Below are 23,255 nucleotides of genomic sequence, written 5' to 3'. Positions count from 1 at the left end.
TTTGAAGATTTGGTGCATTTGATATGTGTAACGAGGGATTTCGCCGAGTTCTGCACACTTGAGTTTCAGCAGAATCATTCGCTAATGCGTTTGGTCTGCTAGAACCATGGGTATCTGAATGTTAATGTTGCTTGTGTTTTTCTTTCCTTCTCCTGTGGCTCCACTGACAGCAGATTCGGCGAGCCTTATCATCTTTACCTGGTGTAAGAAACTTCTTTCTATTTGCAAGAAGTGATCAATCTGAAGAAGGGAGGAAAATTCCTGGAAGCCACCTTTTTGTCCTCACACATCAAGGATGGCAGATTCCTTTTTGGTAACAGGCATGCGAAGATGTCATGTAACCTTCCTCGACGTGTATTCTGCATTTTATGAAGATCAATAATGACTTTTCCTTTTCTCCTATCCAATTAGCTGCCAAGGGATTCACTAAAAAGAGCTTAATTCGTCGTCAAGTTAAAAAGAAGACAGAAAAGAAAACCTAAAAACTGCTTTGAAATTGACGTTGGGAAAAATGCAGGAGCAGTTTTGTACAGGAGTATGAACCAAAGAATTTAAAATCAAAACTTTTGACCCTAAAACAAAAAACGAGAAGATCCTCCTCCTGTCTTCCATAAGCTTGTGAGTTCGCTAGCTGGACCAACCCATCTCGTGAAACCATTCAGCTATGGCTATGGATATGCTGTCACTGGCTTCATGCCTCTATCCATCTGTTGCTGCTGGATGGATCATGGCATTTGACCCACCACATGAGCCCTACCACATTAAGATTTAAGCCTCCCCGCTTTCCTCTCTGCTAGTGATGTCATCACCAGCTGGGCAGGTAAAACTTCAAATTAGAGTGGGTGGACCCTACCCACTATGCATTAATAATAATAAAAAAGAAAAAACACCAGAGTTGACAGACTGAAAGGGGCTTCTGCTTAGCTTCTCCATCTCTCTCTCCCTCTCTCGTGATTAGAAAAGTATTTACTGCCCACTACTCGGAATCACTGTCCATGCTCTCCATCCCCTTCAAACCTCTTCGTTTTTGCTGCATGTGAAAAGGAACACAAACCAACCATCACAAACAAGCATAATATTAAATGCTTAATGGAATAACATAAAAGCTTTCCTCCCATCTATTCATGCCTCCAGGCCACCATCCCACCGCCCATCCTAATATGCTCCGTATAAATAATAATAATAATAATAATGTCATGCTTCAAGAAGAGGTCATGTCATGCAGCATCCATACCAGAGACTTGATTTATTTATTATTCTGGTTCCGCAGACAATTCACTTTACTGTGCAAGAAGATAAACCTTCCATGGAAGAGTTCATTAGGTGAGGAGTTGAAGAACCCTTGAGTTGTTGGGAGACATGGATTAGGCTCACACGTGTACATAAAGTTGGACCTCGTGTGTAACATGCTTAACACAAGTAAATGATAGACCAATGCTCGATGACAACAGCGTAATATGTGCCAGTGATTCCAAGGGATGGAGACATGGAGGTAGGTAAGCAAACAAAAAAAAAAAAAAAGAAAGAAAAAAAAAAAAAAAGAGGCACATTAACACAAGTTCAAATAGCAGAATCAGTTCACAAGAAAAGATGTAAGAAGCAGAAAGACCATTACCTTCTTCACACATTTCTTCTCTCTAACCTCGTACCTACTCTTTGTCAAGTCAGAGAGCCACATCCCTGGAAAACAATACTGCCCAAATACACAAAATATAAAAACCGCTATTTTTTTTCAATCATTGTTACAAGCAATATCATTAATTTTAAAGAAGATAGGCAAGTTTGTGATTACCTGAAGTGCTTTATCAATGTTCTTGGCCCTTTTTTTGGGTCTTTGGGGCAGTTTCGTGCCTTTCATTGCAAAGAAATCATCTTCCTTTTCCTTCCTTGACAGAGCAATATAAATTCTTGGCCACTCAATGACTTCATTGTTATTCACCTTTTCTCCTACGCTAGCTACTACTGGTACTGAGGCAGGGTTACTATTTGTAGCCCCGGCTTCCTTTTCTGATTGAGCCCGAGTGGAATCAACTTGCCTCGTTTGATGATCGGCTACTACTATGGATCCATTTGGTTTCTCATCTTTTGCTGCTGACCTAGAGCTAGGCATCTTTCTATCAATATTTTCTGGTGTTGGAGGAGATCTCTTTCCTGCAGTAGATCTAGAAACAACCTTGCCACTGCCACCACTATTTCTTGATGGGGACCCATTACCAGCACCCGATCGCTTTTCTAAATTCCTGGTCATGGCCACAAAAGAAAAAAAGAAAGAGATGCAAACTTGCTGATGAGAAATGCTTTGGTTTGGTTCTGAGATACAAACAAACAAACAAACAAAAGTGGGTTTTTTTTCTAGTCTTGAAGTGAATATGAATCAACGGCAGAAAAGGGGAGGGCATAGAATTTAATACCCACCTAAAATAAGAAAAAGAAAAGAAAAGCATATAACCTTATTAGTCATCAATAGAAACACTATCACTACATACTGTGTTCTAAGAACGAAAAAAAAGAAGATAGAGAAACACATTTCACAAATATCACAAATACCAATAAAGAGCAACGAATTAATTAAGGTGATAGGTTTTTTTTTTTAGAAAAAAGGAAATTTCAAATGGGGGAAAAGTCTCAAATGAGGACAGAAGGGTCATGACCTGAGCAAGGGGCAGAAAAAAAAAAGGCACCTAGTGGACGAGTGATACCTTGACCCCATCAAAACAGCAAGCACAAATGTTAAGCAAGATAAACCAAAAACAAAGCAAAAACAGGGTAGGCAGAGGTGGCTAGAAATGGAAATGGACTTCTTGGATACCAATCAAGCCAATAAATAGGTTAAGAAAGATGAGAGACTGATATATTTCATATATTCTTCTCTCATCCTTCAAGGGGTAGAAAGGTTAACCACTTTAAAAAGAAGCTGCTCTTCAACAAATGGAATCAATGAATAGAGAAGCTAATAACAGCATACGTTTAGATCCCAAAACTTTGAAATGCTTTCCATATAAAGCAACAACCTCAACCCCAAAATAAATAAATAAAATAAAGAGAAGATCACCAAATTATACCATCCAAGTAAATCCAGGGAATTTATACCAAAAATACATACAGGGCAGGTTTTCAAGCATCAACAATATCTAGCACATAATCTTAAGAAATAAATTCATAATTTAACAAATACCCAACAAGCTTAAAAGTCATGAAAACACCAAGAAAAAAAAAATACCTGTGAGAAAGAATCCCAGAATTTTCTTTCTTTAAGTTTCCACCTCTGGTATTAGTACTGGCAGATTGTTGTTGGGATGATGGTGGTGGAGGCGGTGGTGGCATGGACGATGGAGAGAGCTTATTATCAACTCTCCTAGGAATCTTGTTGATGGGTTGTCTAGCTTGACCAGAAGATGACGATTCATCAGGAAAGGCCCTGATCTCAGACCTTGAAACTCTAGCTCTCTTCTTTTGTCCCCATTGCAACAGCACGTCACCGTTGCCAACACGGCTTGGGCTAGGACTTGGACTGGTGCCATGTCTTTGTGTGTGATTGTGGCTGTTATCTGAATGTGGAGGACTGGTTGTACTGTTATTGTGGTGGTCTTGGTTTCTCGATGGGGATCTAAATCTGAAACCTTTCGTTTCAAAATTAGTACTTGTGGAACTGAATCCATTTGGGATTGACCTTCCATTCTCAACTCCATTGGGTTTTTTGCCATTGCTTAAAGGAACACAATCTGGGCTTACTCTCTGATACCTGTACACATTACAGCAGTCATTCATTATCGATAGATAACAGAGAGATGATCCACAAGCCAATGCATAAGGATTCAAAAAAATCATCACAAACATACAGTGAACTTTGAAGTCCAGAGATCATTCGATATTTTCATGTTTGATCTTTTAGCTACCACATCAAATAATCCATGCATTCATTCATTCTCAAATACAACCCAGATTAATTTGAAAACAATCAGGCATAGATCAGTGAGTGAAAAGCTTTGGAAATAGAAATTGAAGTAATCAAAACAGCTCATTTTACTCTAGCAATATTAGGAGTGGAATCGCAAAGGAAAAAACAGAGAAACAAAGAATGGTGGAGCTCTGAAGTTGATGATAAATGAAGTTTTTTTTTTGGGCAGTCTGTAGAGAGGAGGAGGTTGAAACAGGTCTTCGACTGCAGTCCAGCAAGAAATGAGCATTACAATATGGAATTTGAAAGGATAAGGCCTGCCTAATCCAAGAATGAGCATCAGAAGTTTGAGACCAAAAAAGTCATTTTTGCCTTAACAACAGAGATTTTGAATCTTTGTATTTCCACAGCAGCAATTGAAATTTGACAATGGTTGTTGATCGAAACGCAAATTGATCAATATCAGTCCCCATATATTATCTGGATCTTATAGATAATCCAATTCGTTGAAAAGAGTGTTAATCTCACTCTTGAGGGACAGTTGATTATTCATCATATCATGAAATTTGATAAAGAACTTGTCTTTGAAACACTGAATGCTTGTAGTTGCTTTTCACAAAGAAATATGCAATCTGCGAACAAAATCTCATCTTTAAAAGACAAATAAAAAACGAACAAAAGCAAGCAAAACCCATGTTCATGTCTCCTCCTTCTCATCATGACCATCACCAACAAACAACAATAGCAAGAACAGTTGTACCCGGATCCAACAACCAATCCATCTATTCAAAAGTCGATAAAACAAAACAAAAAAGAAAGCTGAAAGATCAACACTCAAAGCGAAATTCAGATTTGAACAATATCCAGATGATGAAAAACAGAAGAAGATGGATGAGTTATAAAGATAGAGGAGAAAAAAGAAACAAAAACAAACAATATTTGTTGAGGCAGCAAAGAACACGGACCTCATCATTATAACCAAGCAAAAACACTTGTTGGTACAACTATGTAGAACCTTAACGAGTTAAAAGGTGGGATCCTTGGTTTTTCTTTTAAAGGGATGTTATCTTGTCAGTCAATAGTTTCATCAACAATGGCTTTCTCACCATCCCATCCAGCAAGACATGGGAACTCAAAGAGAAACAGAGAGAAAGATAGATAGAGAGGAGGCGGAGGACATGAAGGGAAAAAACAGGGAGAGAGGGAGAGAGGAAGCCGAGGAAGGGCAGGCAAGCAGACAAGCAAAGAAGTGCATATATGTCGAGTTAAAAATATTTGATAATACACAATGGAAAGTATATAAATACTTGAGAGAGTAGTCACTCCTCCTACACACTACCACAGTGGCGTATGTGAGGAGGGGGGTAGGAGGGTTTTTTTCTTCTTCTTCTTCTTCTTCTTTTTTATTTGGGTTTGTCCCCTATGTTCTGTTTTTTTTATTGTTCTGTTAGCTGCCTCTTGGGATCCAAGGCCATTTCATTCATTCAACAATACTATTCTTTATTGAACTATATGCAGTTTGCGCCAACTACTAGGGTTTCTTGTACTTTAGGCCCAACTCTGAACTCAGCCCTTACTCAACTTTCGGCTGAGTTTACAATACCTTGTCAAGGTTTTCCTGTTAAACAAGGGTTAAGTGAAGTCACCCAATTTGGCCTCAACTCTTTTTTTTAAAAAAACTATTTAATTTTTTAATATAACTCGAAAGTTTTTATTTTATAATACATGAAGATTTTTTTATAATTTTATGCACGGATTTAAGATTTAGACTCTTTTATGATTTATGGAGGAAGAGTAATTTATTCTCTAGACTTAAAATTTTATTCTTGTAAAAATATTTTAAGAAATACCTGGATCCGATCGAGTATTCAATGGAGAAAGTTCTCTATCCCACCTTATTTGATCAAATTGGAGGCGGAGATAGGACTATTAACAAATATTTAAATATTAAATATTAAAGATGAGATCAGCACACCTCGATCCATTGCCGTTTCTAGTATTACCCTTGTCGAATTATCTTGAGAAATCGGTCGTGATATGTTGTCATCCAATGTTCTTCTTAGAGAACAGAGTGGCAAGGAAAACAAAACAACGTGGGACTTGGCATTAGAGGGTCTCTTGTCCTCTAAAATGGCTTGCGGATTCTGATGTGATCCTTCCTTAATACATGCGAGGATTGGCAGTTCCACTTTAAAAATGATTGCAAAAGTACGATCTTGGCATGCATCATTCGGATTTCTCAATGGCAAACACAGATCCACTCATGTTGGAAGAACGAAGCTGCTTCATATTCCATGCTGTGTTTACATGATCAAACATAAAACTAAAGCAGGATCATGTTTCCTCAAAGCAATCTTCTGCTTGCTTTAAAAAACTTCAAATTATGTTTCCTGAAAATAACATCTACCACACACCCAAGCAAGCGCACCCAAGCATGCGCACCCTTGATGGGAAAAAGGATCCAACACTCATTTTACAGAAAATAAATTAATTTTGACCAGAGTCATGGTAACTTGAAGTCATGGAAGAAAAACTCCTTTTGTTAGCACAACATGTTTGTTTGAAGTGAAAACCAAATCAAGGCTCATGACTGATTCACTACGGTGTCAGAGAAGGCATCTAATGCCAATTCTAATTTTGAGGAAGAGAAATACAGTTAAGCAGCAGATCCAGGTGCATCCTGGAAAGGGGGAGAAGTCACCAGGCCTTCGGTTGACAGGGTTCATGGCAGGATTCACAGCTCTATGAACTAGAATCAGGTGACCTGAAAAGTGAAATCAATGGGACAAAACAAAACAAAACACAATTCATATGGTCAGTAATAAAAGGCTTAATCATTTAGTTTTAGAATTTTGAGCGACTTCGGCTCAATTTCAAGAAAAGAAGATGATTTGATTTTCCAAACCTTGACAATGTAAAAGGGTTTATTCCCACTCTCTTCTCCCAACCCCCTGACTTTTGGTCTAGCCCCTTCTTCGCGTGCCTCTTATACTGTTGATTGACTTTTAAAATTGAGATGTGAAAGGTTTTTAGAAATGCATTTTACAGGGGAAAAAAAGAGTTAGGATAGTTTTTCGTTAATGAACAAAAGGCTATTTCAAAAATATTAAGAAAATCACATAAAAGGATGTCTTGATTTTATTTATTTTTTCATTAATGAATAACCAATATAACAATACTACAAAACTATTACCTGTGAAATTGTATATAATTTAAAATACAAAGCTTTTTTTTTTACCAATTTTTAAAATTAAATCCAATGATCAAGGAATGTCTTTATTTTTTTTGTTGTCGTTACATTATAAATTCAAAATCTCAACCATACAAAATTAAAGAAACCGTAATCTTAAATAATATGCATTTGTGAATAGTAAAAATGCATCAACTGCTAGTTTTGGAAAAAAGAAGGAAGAAACACAGAAGAAATTTTATGCATAAGCAAATTGCAAGTGCTAGATGGTATTTTTGTAATTGATAATAAGATTTGCAAATATTCACTCATTGTTGGTTAAAGTGTCTTTCTAGAATTGTTTGGTTTTCAAAAGTGTTTTTGCTTGAAAATACATCAAAATAAGTTTTTTTTTAATTTGTTTTTGATATCAGAACATCAAAATCATCAGAAAACACTAAAAACATATTAAATCAATGCTTTTTCAAGGCAAACACACTACCAAACATGCACAAATTTTACCTCATTTTGACATGGAACCCACATAATAATTATGATATCCAAACATTTTTATAGCCTCAGTTAGGAAAAATTCACCCCCAAAGGCATTCCCAAACAGGGCAAAATTCTAACTTTTTTTTTGGTCTCAGCATAAACCAGCATGACATGATCAGGCCCTTGCTGTTATTTCTGTTTACAAAGGAAAATCCATGAGGCACCGAAAGCATTTCTAAGTCCTAACTACAATAGTACAAATTCTGCCCTTTGAATCATAAGCATCGCATTGTGACCAGTTTGTGACATCCAAATTGGCAACCTAGGTTTTCTAAATTTAACTTTCTAGACTAGGTACAATGAAGGCGAATGCAAAAAACAAGATTAACATGCAGATTAGAAATGTGTTAACAGTTCAATTCCAGAAAACTGAGCAAGCAACCACCAAATATGCACCTGGGTTCCATTTACCGAAAGAGCCTTGGTACTGATCTCTTCGGTACTTTGCCTTCAAGCTTTAGTCTTCTATATGCTTCTCTTATGTGGCAAGGCCTGATAGGCCCAGATTCCTTCCTCTCCGTCATTACAATTCTGGCTGTAAACCATATAAAAGAAACACATTCGAGGAAGAGTTATTCAGATATCAATATACAAACTTTTTTCCAGCATAGTCATGCATAACATCATGCAGTTCTTAAAAGTAGGTAACATCAAAGTGTTTGCTCCGGTCAGTCATCATGTAACTTGTATGATGGCCACAGAAACACCACTGTTACTTCTTCATTTCTTACATTTAAAAGTACCACGCATTTCTATTCTGCAAATGAAATTTAAAGAAAACAATGACAAGTAGGAAATATATGCACACCTGTTTCAACAAGTTCACCAACAAACATTTTTGCTATACCGCAAACTACAATCGTCATTGGTAAAGAAATTTTCTGGGATCCAGTGATGCTCACTAACAACTGCATTCATGCCATGAGAGAAAAGTAAAGAGTTCAGGTTAGCATCAATAAATAAATGAATCAACCTGTGCACAAATTAGTGACATGAATGATGCATCGCAAGAAGGCTGCCTGGAAGTAATTGCCAAAAATAGCAAAACCAACTTGTGCAAAACTTAAGGAGGCATTTCAAGAAGGTTGAGTGGAAGTAATTAACAAATGTAGCAACTACTGTATAAGCCCAAAGGATTTCTGGCAACTTGTTCCCCACAACAGAGAAAAATATTCATCTTGCATGTATCAACCCACAGGAGGCAGGGGGGAATAAAAGACCACCATGTGCCCCCAAAAAATAAATTTCAAGGACAAGACAAAAAAAAAAAAGATATAGTATGAGAAAAGAAGGAAGATGCAAGCAATAGGAAAGCATACCCTTTTCATGTTAGTTTTCTGCAGTGCAGATCTGCGGAATGATTCGTACCTACTCATCTGTTCTTCAGTAAACTGAGCTAAAATAGTCCTGAATAAAGAAACAAAGGGAAATAGCTCAAAGAAATGCCTCCTTCTATAAATGATTAGACGAGGAAGATAAAAAAAGAAGAAGGTCGCTATAGTATTCATCCAATTAATGATACAAAGCATTTGAAATAGTTCTTTTCGTTCTTCCTAGCACTCAATAAACAAAATCAATTTCTTATTATGTCCCAGATATCTAACCATCATTTGTAATTTTCATAAAATAACAACCTGTGGAAAGGAAACAGCCAATAGCTTTAAAAGCAAATTTTTGCAATTTAAAAAAGTGTACCTCCTGATATTTTATATCATCCATTTGAATAAAGGCCTGACTGTTAGCAACACCAAATTCTTTCTTTTTTGAGCAGAATATCATGAACGAATAATAATTAGGCTTTCTATCAAACATTCTATTTTGCTTTTCAGATGTTGTTTCCAGAACATCACTTCCAACTGATGTTTCACTTTTCTCTTATCATTCTGTTCTATTAAATTTCTTTTTATGATAATAGCATTTGAACTAGGATCCCTACCTCCTTTACAATAGGTGCAATTACCATAGCAACACATAAACCATAGGATTTGAACTAGGTCCCCTGCTCATCCTACTATCTCATGCAATGTAAGGAAATAAAATTATAATGTGCTAGCAATCTGAGGAAAATGTTGGGCGAATATCATCAAATCTTGCGCCCCCCCCCCCCCCCCACAAATGGCCAATCTTGAAACATATAGAGAAATTCCTAGTTGTACCACGTGAAAACAAACATCTCTCTTTTGTGAGATTAATCATCTTCTTTTCTGTTTTTTTGATGAAGCCAACATTCTTTTGTATCACAAAACCAAGAAAATTTGCAAAAAGATCCTACAAAATCAATCATTAACATTCTTAAATAACTGTATCATTATCGAGTTGAACCAACTTAAACAAGTTCTTGTATCTAAATAGAATATCACTCTCAGTTGTAAGCAACCAAACATGATTGAGCATCTTACAAAAGGCACGAGAATCAGGAATTCAATAATGCATCTAAGATCGTAGTTGCAGTAAAAGTCTCAACGAAAGCAGTTAATTACCTCAAATTAATTTCTTCATAGAATAGTTAAAAGACAAAAAAATGAAATTACCTACTAACCATGTCATCTGGGAAAAAGCATTCAGAGAAGTAACAGAGACAATTATTGCAACTGGCTATCATGTCATGCAGAAATGAACCTTTTCTAATCCCAAGCTTTACATTCTAACCTTTCTTACAGAGAGAATTGTAAAAATATTTAAGGCCTGAAGGTCTAATGGATGAGGCTATTGTTTGCGCATGATACTCTTTGCAATAAGCATGCACAGGAGCTGAAGCTAAAATATGTAAAAATAAAAAATTATAGGCAATCTGAGTCTAACTGGAACTGATGGCCAAGAAAAGCAGGAACTTTAGACACTCGACACTCAACAAAACCATCTTGTGCCTATGCACCAGACTATTTACCCCCTCGTATCAACAGCCAATATATACCTCTTCTACCATGTAATGCACTATGAACATAACTGCTTAGCTCCTGAAATATTTCAATCCTGCTATTCCCAAATCTTCAATACCATCATAACATCAACTGATAACAATGAAGGGGGAAAAAACAAGCCTGCCCAGAAAGTGCAAAAAGCAAAGTAGTGCACCCCTGCTCACCCTTTGATCGATTTCCGTATCTCCAACATCTTACAAAGACACCAGCCCTCCTAAAAGAGTGCCTTCAAATACAGCCTTAAGCGATAAATCATTACGACAAACATATATAGCAGAAAGTTCCTAAACACCATTCTTTATTTACAAGTTAATGTACCCATAATCACAATCAAATACATAACAAATCACAATAACAAGAAGGATAAAATAAAGGAATTATGAATCTGAAAACTTACTGCATCTTTGCCATTTTATCAGGGTCAGCAGTAGAAGCCAACTTCGAAAGCTCAACATCCATGTTATCTTCCTCCTCCTCTTCATCATCGTCTTTATTCTTTGCCTTACTTCTTGCAGAGCCCAACATAGGCCTCGAAGCAGATGGGTGGTCAGAGGAATGGGCAAAATCATTGCGGCCTCCACCGCCAAGGTCATCATCATCTTGACCAACGACAGCACCCTGAGAATCATCAGCAGCAGCAGCAGCGTTAGAAGCTTGAGTGTCATAATCATCTTGGGCAACTGGGGATTCTGGTGGCGATTCTTCTTGCTCCACATACGCTGCCTCGAATGGATCCTTCGATTGCTTCATTGCCCTGTTAACACATTAAGCAATGTAAGCACTGAGCATTTCTGACGAATACTTCGAGCGCAAAAAACTAGAACAAAAGGATCTAAGCCATAGATTAATGAAAAGAATCCAAGGAATAATAGGATTCAAAATTGACACGAAAATTAAGTACCTGATTAAAAGATTATTAATAAGGAAATGAATAGCAAGTAAAATCCCACAAGGGTTTGGGAAAAGTTATATGAATGAACGATTATTGGTAAAAAATGGTTTGGAAAGATTCTGCTAATTGTCTTGTAATTTGGGATTATTTCATTTTCTTATTTATTTGAACTGTCCAGAGATTTTCCCAGGTTCTTTTTTTTATGGGCAAATTGAAATTTACCCACCGAGCTTTAGGCCCAGTCCAGTTTCTACTCTGGACGAAGAAATCGTATTAGCCCTAAACAGGTATTATTTCTTTCTTTCTTTTTGCCCCTCGGGGTTAACATGGAATGATGGGATCTGGAAAGACCGTCAACCCACCTCATTACTCTGTCTAGTAATCCTAATCATTTTCGATTCAGTTTAGTTTTTCCCTTGAAAATCAATGAAATCAAAATTGGTTTTTTTTGTAAAAAATTGAAACCCAACTAAAACCAGTTCTACCCAATCAGTTTCAGTTTAGTTATTTTTAAGGCATTCTTTTAAGAGGGCTGGTTTCTTTGTAAGATGTTGGAGAAAAGGATTTCGATCAAAGGGTGAGCAGCGGTGCACTACTTTGCTTGGTGCGCTTTCTGGGCAGGCTTGGTTTCTCCCTCCTCAGTGCTTTCAGTTGACGTTATTATGGTATTGAAGATTTGGGAATAGCAGGACTGAAATATTTCAGGAGCTAAGCAGATATGTTCATGGTGCATTATATGATAGATGAGGTAAATATTGGCTGTTGATACGAGGGAGTAAATAGTCTGGTCTGGTGCATAGGCAAGATGGTTTTGTTGAGTGTCTAAAGCTCCTGTTTTTATTGTCCATCAGTTCCATTTAAATCTGTTTATTTCTGTGCTTTAAAATTATTTTTTATTTTTTTTACTTTAAATTAATATTTTTTTGATATTTTTAAATTATTTTAATGCATTAATATTATTAAATAATTTCTTAAAATAAAAAAATATGAAATGTTTTCCCAGATGACATGGTTAGCAGGTAATTTCATTTTTTTTTTCTTTTAGCTATTATATGAAGAAGTTTGAGGTAATTAACTGCTTTCGTTGAGATATTTGCTGCAACTATGATCCCAGATGCATTATTGAATTCCTGATTCTTGTGCCTTTTTGTAAGATGCTCAATCATGTTTGGTTGCTTCCAGCAGAGAGTGATATTCTATTTAGATACACGAACTTGTTCAAGTTGGTTCAACTCGATGATGAAGTTAGGGCACCAGATGATATTGGAGTGATGTTGATAGATGAAACATTTTGATTTTAAAGATTTTTTTATTTATAATTACCAAATAAAAATATGTTAACAACGTCCGCTAGTTAACATAAACATAAAATCAATGAAGTTATTGACTTGATTTTATTTTTATAGCACAATCAACTATTTACAATTCTCGTAATAATTCTTCATCAAAAAATACAATTCAATAACACTGGTAAGGCAAGAAGTATTAATTGACAAGATATCCTAATTATATCATGAATTAGAAATTAGAAAAAAAACTAACACAATATCATATTAACTACTAAGTATAAAGAAAATCGATTATACAACCATTCACAATTCAATTCAACATTGAAATACCTATTATATTATATTATATGATTGACAAGAATCAAATTTTCCAGGATTTTCTCATTAAAATAATTTGAAAACAATAAAAAAGCTTTTTTCCTTTTAAAATTTAAATAGAAAGGAAAAATCTCTTTTATTTGTATTTAAATCTTTTATTCTTTTTAGTTCCAATTTCACAGCTACAATCTAAGTTAAGCACTATATCAGCATAGTTCATTAATTCTTCAACAAGTATTCAGGGAAGGAATAAAGGGAGATAACATATTGACATCTCATGCATTTAAAATAAATTAATAAATCTTAATAACAATTTAATATTTTTTTTAATTTTATCTATTAAAATTTAATTTAATTTAATTTTTATATCAACTTTAATCTTTATTTTTATGATTATTATTTTCTTTGATCTTATCATTTTTTAATTAAAATTTTTTATCTATCAAATTTGGTCATCATTCTTTTGAATCCTATTTTTTTATTTGAAATAATTTATAAAATTATAATTTATTTATTTATTAATTTCATCATTTTTCAACTTTTTTATCTATTAAATTTGATCTCCATTATTTTGATTGTTATTTATTTTATTTGAGATAATTTATAAAATTAAATTTTTTTCAATTTCATTTACATTCAACCTTTTAATTGGTAAGATTTGTTCATCATTATTTTAATAAACTTGAAAAAAATAAAACATTAATAAGTTATTTTCCATGACATAATTTAACACTGAAAAATATTTTTCAACTTATTTTTTATGACATTACCAAACATAAAAAAAAAATTCACTTTTTGAGAATCTAATTTCTAAAAAAACATGTTTAAAAAAACAATTATTTTCCAACAAACAAACACTGTGTACATACCAATTTACTCTTTAACCATTGAAACACCTATTGCTCTATCAGTCACCGTGGACTGTCCAACTAACTTGCAGTTCACGAAGAACGGTCAGAGACTGAGTTATCACATAAATTTCACTCCAACTGTCTCTTCATTGTAGAAAGACTTGTTTGGACCATTTACATGGACAACCGAAAAACTTAATGTCTGCAGTCCATTCCTTGCAAGTAGGAGGCGATTCAGGAAACAACTATATAAAAAAGATGCATTTTACAAGTAATAAATATAAGAATGCCTGTGATGCTTAAAGTATATCATCTCAAGCTCAATGTATGTATATATAAGAATGCATGTTGCTAGACTGCACAGCTTCCTGAGAATTGTATATCAAATGCTTTAGGGTTACATTTTCTTGTTATATTTACTGAGCGAGCGGATTAAATTGAATTAAGCGGGTTTTAAACATTTTGACCTACTACCCAACCCGTGATATTCAATTATTATGTTTTTTAACCTATTATTATTTATAATATCTACATTAATCAATTTTTTTTATTAATATGAATATCCAAGTTAGTTTATGTGCATTTTGACTAATTTTACGAGTTTTAAAGTTAAGCAGACAAGTTACGAAAATCAACCAACTTTAACTGGCTACCGACGAGTGGGTTTTCTTTAACACCCCTACTTTGAATGCAGGTCATTGGCTTCTCAATGGAGACAAGGAGATGATAAAAGCAACTTGAAGATAGGTATGATTTGCTTCCGTCAGGTGATGCAATTCCACACAAAGTATCATATAAATTATAAAACAGAGTTAGAGATGCAGTTGCCTTACTATTCCTGGGAACCACAATAAATACAATAATCAATACACTCGAGAATGGTTTGCATGCTTGTCTCAATAGCATCCCTTGCATTACAATCGAGTGTCAAACTCACAACCAGAAAGAAAAAAATAAAAGAAGATTGAAGAGTTAAAATTTGTTCCTGCAAAATTAAAGACCTCTCCTGGGTGACAACAATACAGAGAGTTCATAATTATGGCTTTTTCCCGTGAAGAAATGGTCTCGTGTAATCAAGTAACCCCGGCCTAAAAGGGAGCTGGGAGTGGGAAGATGATGAAACCAGCATCATCACTATGTATCGAGGGATGGAAACAAGCAGCCCTATGTGGGCTCAAAAAAAAGGTCTTTGTTCAGGAACTTCAATGATTGTAGCAGACCCTTATTTTTCCAGCTCCTTCTTCTTCTTCATAATTGCTTTCTGTACAAATGCTTTGTTAATCTCGGTAGCTTCCTGGCCCAATATTATAACTGCTTTCCATATATGCTGTCTTGTTCTCTTATATTAACCATCAATATCGTCGAAATTTATTAAGGACTGCTTAAGGAATCTTGATAAACGACAAGGACTCTAATTAAGTGGTTATGCTCTGAGAAACCAATCTAGATGAGACTGAGGAGTACCTCGTCAAGCCGATGTTGGCTTTAGAAACAGTCCAAATAACAGATTGACCAGGCAGATGTGTAGATTCCAGCAGGTCCACCACTAGAGAGAGAGGGAGACACTAAAGGAGTGATGAATCCCAACATGCTATAAAAAGAATCAACCCATGAAGTTGCTTTCACTTTGTTATCTGTCGCGGTCTAAAGTGGGGAGGGGCAGTGCCCCCCAGGCCACTACTTATTATTCCTACGCAAATAACATCCGAAAGAGGACCTCTATATGTTTATATATATATATATATATATATATATATATATATATATATCCACCTCGAAAGAAACAAGTTTAAAGATTTATCTTTATGCTTAAAGCCTCTTTGTATCATGAAAAATAGTATTTTTATAAATTGGTTTGGATTTCAAAAAAGTATTTCTTTTTTATTTTGAATGAAATATACTTTTTAAAATTGTAAAAAAATAAAAAATAAATCTTATTATTTATTAATTATATCATATTTGATCATCAATCCTTTAATTGCTATATATTTTATTTAAATTCTTGTTTTTATTAATTTTTTTAACTCCATCACTTAGAATTTGATTTTTATATCAACTTAGGATATTTTTTTTATCATTTTCTTAATTGAAGTCTTTTTTATCTATCAAATTTAATTTTTATTCTTTTGATCTCTTTTGATTTATTTAAAATAATTTATGAAATTATATTTTTTTCCATTTCATCATTTTTCAATTTTTTTATTTGTCAAATTTGATCTCTATTTTTTTATTGTTATTTCTTTTATATAAAACAATTTATGAAATTATTTTTTTTCAATTTCATCTCCTTTAACTTTTTAATCTATCAGATTTGATCATAATTTTTTTAATTACTATTTATTTTATTTGAAATAATTTTTAAAGTGAAAGTCTTTTTTTCAATCTCATACTCCTTTAATCTTTTTTCATATCTCAGTTTTGGTCTCTATAATTTTAATACACTTGAAAAAAAAATAAAAAAATTATTTTCCAGTTTATTTTTAAAATATAGCCAAACATTGAAAAATATTTTTCAACTCAATTTTTATAAAATTATTAAATATTAAAAAATAATCTACTTTTCATGAAAACTTCTTTGCAAAAAAAATAAAAATAAAATACTTTGTAACAGACAAAGAGAGCTAAGTTGATTACATTATTCTTAGGAGTACTTAACACACTTTTTTTTTTATTTTAAGGTTGTGTTTGGTAGGCTGAAAGTATTTTTTTTAAAATTATTTTTTATTTGATATGAGAGTGTAAAACTCTAGAAAAAAAACTAATTTAATTTCTCTTTAACACAAACATATTTTTAAAATCACTTGGAAAAATACCGGAACCCTAATATCAAAATGACTAAATGTTGTAATGAATTAAGTCTTTTTGGTTACAATAATCAATAGCAAAATAAAGTCCAGGCCGTTGTACTTGGGGGCATGGATTAGTTCAGTGATTGGATAAGCAATGTGTCCCATAGCAGCGTCCGAAGTAACGGGTTGTTCTAAAAGTAATAATTATAGAGAATCCATGACTGTACAAACATTTCCCTTGCTTGTAAAGAAACAATCAAGGCGCCCCCTGTCAAGGAAAAGTGGAAAGCAAAGCTACCTTGTATGAATGCAGTGTTGCAACCAATGATTAACGAAGTCAGCAGCATTGGCTAGCAAGCTTGAATGTTCATGTTTCTGTGTTTGTATATAGACATTATCTGCAATCCAAACCTTGTGATTGAGTGCAAAACTGATGAGATCTTAATTAGGTGTGCTGGAATGAAAGAGAAGCACACAAAAATCACTAATCACTAACAGGATCAGCACCCCCACGCTTAATTAAGCTAGCTGTGCTCGTTCCTAATCACCCCCTGATCATTAAAATCAAACTTAAGTGCTCGTAGTAAACCAGCACCAGCAAAGGCTATAGCTAGCTAAGAAGATGCTGCATCATTGATCATCCTACCCATTATTGATAAGTAGTTTCAATAGTTTGCCAACTTGGTGCAATGCGATTTCTTTTTTTACATTTTTTTTTTTTTATCTTTGCCGGGTGATGAAAGCCATGAGTGATAAACACGGCGCAGAAAGCTGACACAGCAACACCAGATCATTGGTTTGCAATTGGGATAAGACTACTCATGCTAAGAATCGAAAACATTATAAAAACAAAGGTCAAGAACTAGATTTGTGGGTGTTGGCTGAGTCAATCAACAAAGATGTTTGGTGTATTGGTTTGAGAGATAAAGATTGATCGGGTTATGAACATTGAATCAAGAGAAAGGAAGGGCTAGAGGCACTGGATCCACTAATGATCATGGAAAAACAGGAATTTAATTAATCCATCTAATTTAGTAGTCTAGCTACTTGATCCAGCTTGAAGTCAACTTACAGATTAAGTGCTGGTGATCATTTTCTTTTTATATAATATTTTTGTTGCTTTAAGATTTCTTCTGTTGTGTCAAAGAAAAGTAAAAGGAAGGGCAGATATGTAATAACGGAAGATTCAAATAATGGCTGATGAAACGGTCTGATTGCTCCACATCTTTATGCGAACATTTGCTTTTGCTTTCTTTCTTCTTCTTTTTTTTTGAAGAAAGCAAAAGATGGAACCAAAAAAATATACTGAGCCAAAGAAAAAGATGACCTTGGATGCTGCTGTTAATGTGCTACAACTTTGCCTTTAGATTCTTCAGATCATCTCTTTCCTCTCACTCTGTCACACCCACAAACACCTCTTCATTTATCTCGATGTGTTTATTCATGTGTGACATCAGCTCAGATTGTATGAAATGGACTGTTTTTATTTCATTTGATAAATAGGATGCTGGGTTCTCTAGAACCCATTAAATATAGTTTCTCTCTCTAAATCATTCAAACTTCTAGCATGGCTGCTTCTAACACGAGGCTTGCCGTCTTCTCTTCTCTACTTCTTTTGTTTCTGATCAACTCCTGTCAATCACTTTCCTCGCATAATACCTACCTCAAAAGACAAGCTTCAATCCTGGTTTCTCTTAAACAATCTCTTGAGTCATATGATCCTTCACTTGATAGTTGGAATGTGCCAAACTACCAACTTCTTTGCTCTTGGACTGGCATCCAATGCGACGACATGAACAGGTCAGTGGTTGCTCTTGATATATCCAATTCAAACATCTCGGGCACTCTCTCACCCGCGATCACTGAGCTTCGAAGCCTTGTCAATCTTTCGATCCAAGGAAACAGCTTCTCTGATGAGTTCCCACGAGAAATTCACAAGCTTATAAGGCTTCAGTTCCTCAACATATCCAACAATCTGTTCAGTGGAGAGCTTGCTTGGGAGTTTTCTCAGTTGAAGGAACTTCAAGTGCTGGATGTTTATAACAACAATTTCAATGGCACGCTACCATTAGGTGTCACTCAACTCGCCAAGCTGAAGTACTTGGATTTTGGCGGGAATTACTTTCAGGGGACTATCCCTCCAAGCTATGGAAGTATGCAACAGCTGAATTATCTGTCACTTAAGGGAAATGATTTGCGTGGTTTAATACCTGGCGAGCTTGGTAATCTTACAAGTCTTGAGCAGCTCTACCTGGGGTATTACAATGAGTTTGATGGAGGAATCCCACCTGAGTTCGGTAAGCTGATCAATCTGGTTCATATAGACCTTGCAAACTGTAGCTTAAGTGGACCGATACCTCCAGAATTGGGCGGCCTCAGCAAGCTAGACACCCTCTTCTTGCAAACGAATGAGCTCACTGGTCCTATCCCTCCTGAACTGGGCAACCTGAGCAGCATCATATCTCTTGACCTCTCAAACAACGCCCTAACGGGAGATATTCCACTAGAGTTTTCCGGGCTTCGTCGCCTCACCTTACTGAACTTATTCCTTAACAAGTTGCATGGAGAGATCCCTTATTTCATTGCGGAGCTACCTGAGTTAGAAGTCCTGAAGCTTTGGCACAATAACTTCACAGGAGCCATTCCTGCAAAGCTGGGAGAAAATGGCAGATTAACTGAACTTGACCTGTCAAGCAATAAGCTTACCGGATTAGTCCCTAAATCTATCTGCTTGGGAAGGAAGCTGCAGATACTAATTATGCGCATCAACTTTCTGTTCGGTCCTCTGCCTGATGATCTTGGCCATTGTGACACTCTCTGGAGAGTTCGGTTGGGGCAGAACTATCTGACTGGATCAATCCCGAGTGGTTTCCTTTACTTGCCAGAACTGTCACTGATGGAGATGCAGAACAATTATCTGAGTGGACAGGTTCCACAACAAATAAGCAAGACGCCATCTAAACTTGCGCAGATGAATCTTGCAGATAATCGCTTATCTGGGCCACTTCCTGCATCCATCGGAAATTTCTCCAACTTGCAAATTCTTCTGCTCAGCGGAAACCGATTCACGGGGGAAATTCCATCTCAAATAGGTCAGTTGAACAATGTCTTTACATTGGATATGAGTAGGAACAACTTGTCTGGGAATATCCCCCCTGAAATTGGCGATTGTCGTACCTTAACTTACTTGGATTTGAGTCAGAACCAACTCTCAGGCCCGATTCCAGTTCAGATCACACAAATCCACATATTAAATTACCTTAATATATCCTGGAACCATTTGAACCAAAGTCTTCCTAAGGAAATTGGGTCCATGAAAAGTCTAACCTCGGCAGACTTTTCTCACAACAACTTCTCTGGTTCCATACCTGAATTTGGACAATATTCATTCTTCAACTCCACATCATTTTCCGGTAACCCTCAACTCTGTGGCTCCAACTTGAACCCTTGCAACTATTCATCTACGTCTCCATTACAATTCCACGACCAAAATAGCTCCACGTCTCAGGTCCCTGGAAAATTCAAGCTACTTTTTGCTCTTGGACTTCTAGGATGCTCTTTGGTATTTGCTGTTTTGGCAATCATCAAAACCCGAAAGATAGGAAGAAAATCGAATTCCTGGAAGCTCACAGCATTCCAGAAGCTGGAATTTGGATGCGAAAACATATTGGAATGCGTCAAGGAAAACAACATCATAGGGAGAGGTGGAGCTGGCATAGTCTACAGAGGTTTAATGCCAAATGGAGAACCAGTAGCAGTCAAGAAGTTGTTGGGAATAAGCAGAGGATCGTCTCATGATAATGGCCTATCTGCAGAAGTACAAACATTAGGCCAAATTCGACACAGGAATATAGTGAGGTTGTTGGCATTTTGTTCGAATAAAGAGACTAATTTACTTGTATACGAGTACATGCCAAATGGAAGCCTAGGTGAAGTTCTGCATGGGAAGAGAGGTGGTTTTCTCAAGTGGGATACCAGGCTGAAAATTGCTATTGAAGCAGCGAAAGGCCTTTGTTACTTGCACCACGACTGTTCTCCTCTAATTATCCACCGGGACGTCAAGTCCAATAACATTCTACTCAGCTCAGATTTTGAGGCTCATGTAGCAGATTTTGGGCTTGCCAAGTTCTTGCAAGACACCGGAGCTTCAGAATGCATGTCTGCAATTGCTGGCTCTTATGGCTATATTGCTCCAGGTACTCCCATTACATATGGTTTTTAAAATAACTTGAGAATGGAAGATCACATACAGTAATTTTAAATTCATCCAAATGAATTGGGCTCTAGATCCTGAGACCTTTTGGCTTTGGTGACATGACATACACTCTTCATTGAGTCACCAAGTAAAGCATTTCTCGCATTTGCCTTTGACTTGGTGTCATGATTGGGTTCTCTATTAATCTGGTTTAATTGTTCTTTTAAAACATTAATTATGTGTGTTCGACTGGCAAGTAAATATGTAGAGTCTGTTCTCGTTTGATCTCGTTTTAGATCTGCAATAAGAACAAGTGTTTTCTTCCCTGGACCGAAGTAGCTAGCAGAGTCCCATGTGGAGTCCAAGAGTGGTAAAGGCTCCACTAACACAAAGGAAAATTCTCCCTCTTACTTTTTCTCTTGCTTTAATCCACACTATTAGTAGTGGGGTTGTGAGCTTTTGTATTGGAAACCATAAACCAATCTTCACTCATGCCAATCACTAGCTGCCCTTTTTGACCGAAACCCAGAAATAGGAGCAACAGCAAGATCCACATAAATCCAAGCAATACCTCCTTGAGGATCCTGATTGGGATCTATCTAACCTTTACTTTCCCTAAACCCCAAAAAAATGAAATATGTGTATTCAACACAGTTATTAAAGCATAAGCTGCTTTTTCTTTTTTAGCGTACACAAGTTGTTACTTTACCTTGGGAGATGAGTTGAACACTACATCTTTTCTTTATCAAACAACAGTACATGTCACAGAGATTCACCATTTAAACTTGACCAAAACAATAGTGCATGGTTACCCTCTTTTAAATAAATAAACAATATTTCTATTCTATCACATTTTCTTTAAGATTATCGCTTTGAAACTTAGGGCTAAGCAATTTCTTGTAACAGAATATGCATACACATTGAAGGTGGATGAGAAGAGTGATGTCTACAGCTTCGGAGTGGTACTGTTAGAGTTAATCACAGGCAGAAGGCCAGTTGGGGATTTCGGAGAAGAAGGGCTAGACATTGTTCAATGGACGAAGACACAGACTAAGTCAAGCAAAGAAGGGGTGGTAAAGATTCTGGATCAAGGGCTGACAGATATTCCATTAATTGAAGCAATGCAAGTCTTTTTTGTGGCGATGTTATGTGTTCAAGAACAAAGTGTGGAGAGGCCAACAATGAGAGAAGTTGTTCAAATGCTTGCAGAAGCTAAACAACCCAACACATATCACAAGCAGTGACTTCACCAACCTAATGCAACACATCATAATCATTATAGAAGCTGTTAACAACAAGAAGATATAGATGATTGATTCAGTACTGATGAGGAGTGGTGAATATTGGGGATGACTCTGCTCAAGCAGTATAACGAGCCCATCATTGCAACAGTTACCATTGATAGTATATAAATCATTAATGGTGTTTTTTCTTTTTTTCTTTTTTTTTTTGGGGGGGGGGGGGGGGGGGGGGGCTACTAATTAATGCTTAAAAGCATATTTGGCTCTATTATTGTGCATGCATTTGGTTAAGAGTCAAGCTGTGGTTAGCTACGAGGGGTGTTTTGTTTTGTTTTGTTTTTGTCCAGGCATGAAAACTAGAACAGGAAAAGATGAACTGCTGGCAAACCTTGATTGTAATTCCTGGCTTCATTACTATGTCATCATTTGGATGGTATGTCTAAATGATTTGAAGTTTTGCTTTTATTGCTCGGATATATATTTTTTTTTTCCCAGCCAGTGCTTTAGACACTTAACTTCAGTAAGGCTATAAGAGGAAGTGAACAATAAATTCATCTTCTCTTTTAATTTTTGTTAATTTCATGAGAGTGGGATTTAAAATGAAAATGAGGGATTTATGATTTTTATATATATATAATTTCTCCAGATTGGGCAGTAGAAACTGGATGAGTGTTATGGAAGGAAAGTGAGAAAAGAAGCAATGATTTTTTTTCTGATGTAAGGGTACTTGAGTTAAATTTTAGAAAAAAGAAGTTAATGGTAGTGGTTACGGATTTATTTTTATTGAAGAATATAAACAGCTTTATTTAATATAATTTAAAAATATAAATTATTAAATGAGGTTTCAAGAACACACATTAGAACTGAAGTGATGAGATTTGAACATCTAACCACTTGGTTAACAAAACTTTGATATGATGTGAAAGAATCATTTAAATTTAAAAACTTAAATTATTAGATAAAGTCTTAAGAATTATTTTATATTACTCTTTAACATTTTTTTAATTAAATCTTTTGATAACAAATTATAAAATTGCTCTAATTTATTCCAAAAAATATATTTATAATGTTATTTTTCAAAAATTCTAGTCATGTAAAATATTTTTTCTTACAAATTTAAAATTGTGTAGGTAGATA

The 23,255-nt window shown here is 35.4% G+C and overlaps 3 protein-coding genes across 11 annotated transcripts; 1 reads left to right on the top strand and 2 right to left on the bottom strand.

Annotated features, from left to right (window-relative positions):
- Positions 1 to 472: 472 nt before the first annotated feature.
- LOC133680255 (uncharacterized) lies at positions 473 to 5,177 on the bottom strand. Of its 4 annotated transcripts, none has more exons than XR_009836285.1 (6): positions 3,840 to 4,765; positions 3,221 to 3,742; positions 1,793 to 2,240; positions 1,616 to 1,693; positions 905 to 1,030; positions 473 to 812 (listed from the first exon to the last, which is right to left on the bottom strand). XR_009836285.1 is itself a non-coding variant. In XM_062103090.1 (5 exons), the coding sequence occupies exons 1-5, from the start codon at positions 4,869 to 4,871 to the stop codon at positions 977 to 979; spliced, it is 1,110 nt and encodes a 369-aa protein (XP_061959074.1). In that variant the 5' UTR covers positions 4,872 to 5,177; the 3' UTR covers positions 473 to 976. The 4 variants fall into 4 exon arrangements, 2 of the variants coding, with proteins under 2 accessions (XP_061959074.1, XP_061959058.1); XR_009836282.1 differs by having other exon boundaries at positions 891 to 1,030; positions 3,840 to 4,764; XM_062103090.1 differs by lacking the exon at positions 3,840 to 4,765 and adding an exon at positions 4,864 to 5,177 and having other exon boundaries at positions 473 to 1,030.
- Positions 5,178 to 6,237: 1,060 nt separating this feature from the next.
- Positions 6,238 to 11,883, bottom strand: LOC133688481 (transcription initiation factor TFIID subunit 11-like). Of its 6 annotated transcripts, none has more exons than XR_009841161.1 (7): positions 11,445 to 11,883; positions 10,941 to 11,297; positions 8,942 to 9,029; positions 8,431 to 8,530; positions 8,034 to 8,157; positions 6,804 to 6,889; positions 6,238 to 6,662 (listed from the first exon to the last, which is right to left on the bottom strand). XR_009841161.1 is itself a non-coding variant. In XM_062107975.1 (6 exons), exons 2-6 carry the CDS (start codon positions 11,291 to 11,293, stop codon positions 6,641 to 6,643), a joined length of 687 nt encoding a protein of 228 aa, XP_061963959.1. In that variant the 5' UTR covers positions 11,294 to 11,297; positions 11,445 to 11,877; the 3' UTR covers positions 6,238 to 6,640. The 6 variants fall into 6 exon arrangements, 3 of the variants coding, with proteins under 3 accessions (XP_061963959.1, XP_061963969.1, XP_061963982.1); XR_009841167.1 differs by having other exon boundaries at positions 6,804 to 6,900; positions 8,019 to 8,157; positions 11,445 to 11,868; XR_009841165.1 differs by having other exon boundaries at positions 6,804 to 8,157; positions 11,445 to 11,866.
- A 6,067-nt stretch (positions 11,884 to 17,950) lies between these two features.
- LOC133680247 (leucine-rich repeat receptor-like serine/threonine-protein kinase BAM3) lies at positions 17,951 to 22,612 on the top strand. Its single transcript, XM_062103062.1, has 2 exons — positions 17,951 to 20,878; positions 21,784 to 22,612. Exons 1-2 carry the CDS (start codon positions 18,250 to 18,252, stop codon positions 22,119 to 22,121), a joined length of 2,967 nt encoding a protein of 988 aa, XP_061959046.1. The 5' UTR covers positions 17,951 to 18,249; the 3' UTR covers positions 22,122 to 22,612.
- Positions 22,613 to 23,255: the final 643 nt, after the last annotated feature.

Source organism: Populus nigra, chromosome 1, assembly GCF_951802175.1.
Source record: "Populus nigra chromosome 1, ddPopNigr1.1, whole genome shotgun sequence".
Classification (NCBI taxonomy): Eukaryota; Viridiplantae; Streptophyta; class Magnoliopsida; order Malpighiales; family Salicaceae; genus Populus; species Populus nigra.
Note: the sequence above shows the minus strand (reverse complement) of the source record. Positions and strands in the feature narration are given on the sequence as shown.

What these genes read in the sequence shown, in the direction of transcription:
- LOC133680255 (XM_062103074.1), bottom strand. Translation starts at nt 3,865, where the DNA reads ATGATCTCTGGACTTCAAAGTTCACT. An exon ending in TCTGGGATTCTTTCTCACAG is followed by an intron (nt 2,241 to 3,220) that starts GTATTTTTTTTT and finishes GGCCATGACCAG; the next exon opens with GAATTTAGAAAAGCGATCGG. An exon ending in AGAAGAAATGTGTGAAGAAG is followed by an intron (nt 1,031 to 1,615) that starts GTAATGGTCTTT and finishes TTTCACATGCAG; the next exon opens with CAAAAACGAAGAGGTTTGAA.
- LOC133680247 (XM_062103062.1), top strand. Translation starts at nt 18,250, where the DNA reads ATGGCTGCTTCTAACACGAGGCTTGCCGTCTTCTCTTCTCTACTTCTT. An exon ending in TTATGGCTATATTGCTCCAG is followed by an intron (nt 20,879 to 21,783) that starts GTACTCCCATTA and finishes TTCTTGTAACAG; the next exon opens with AATATGCATACACATTGAAG.
- LOC133688481 (XM_062107975.1), bottom strand. Translation starts at nt 11,293, where the DNA reads ATGAAGCAATCGAAGGATCCATTCGAGGCAGCGTATGTGGAGCAAGAA. An exon ending in TGGTGAACTTGTTGAAACAG is followed by an intron (nt 8,158 to 8,430) that starts GTGTGCATATAT and finishes TATGGTTTACAG; the next exon opens with CCAGAATTGTAATGACGGAG. An exon ending in TCAGTACCAAGGCTCTTTCG is followed by an intron (nt 6,663 to 8,033) that starts GTAAATGGAACC and finishes TTCACTTTTCAG; the next exon opens with GTCACCTGATTCTAGTTCAT.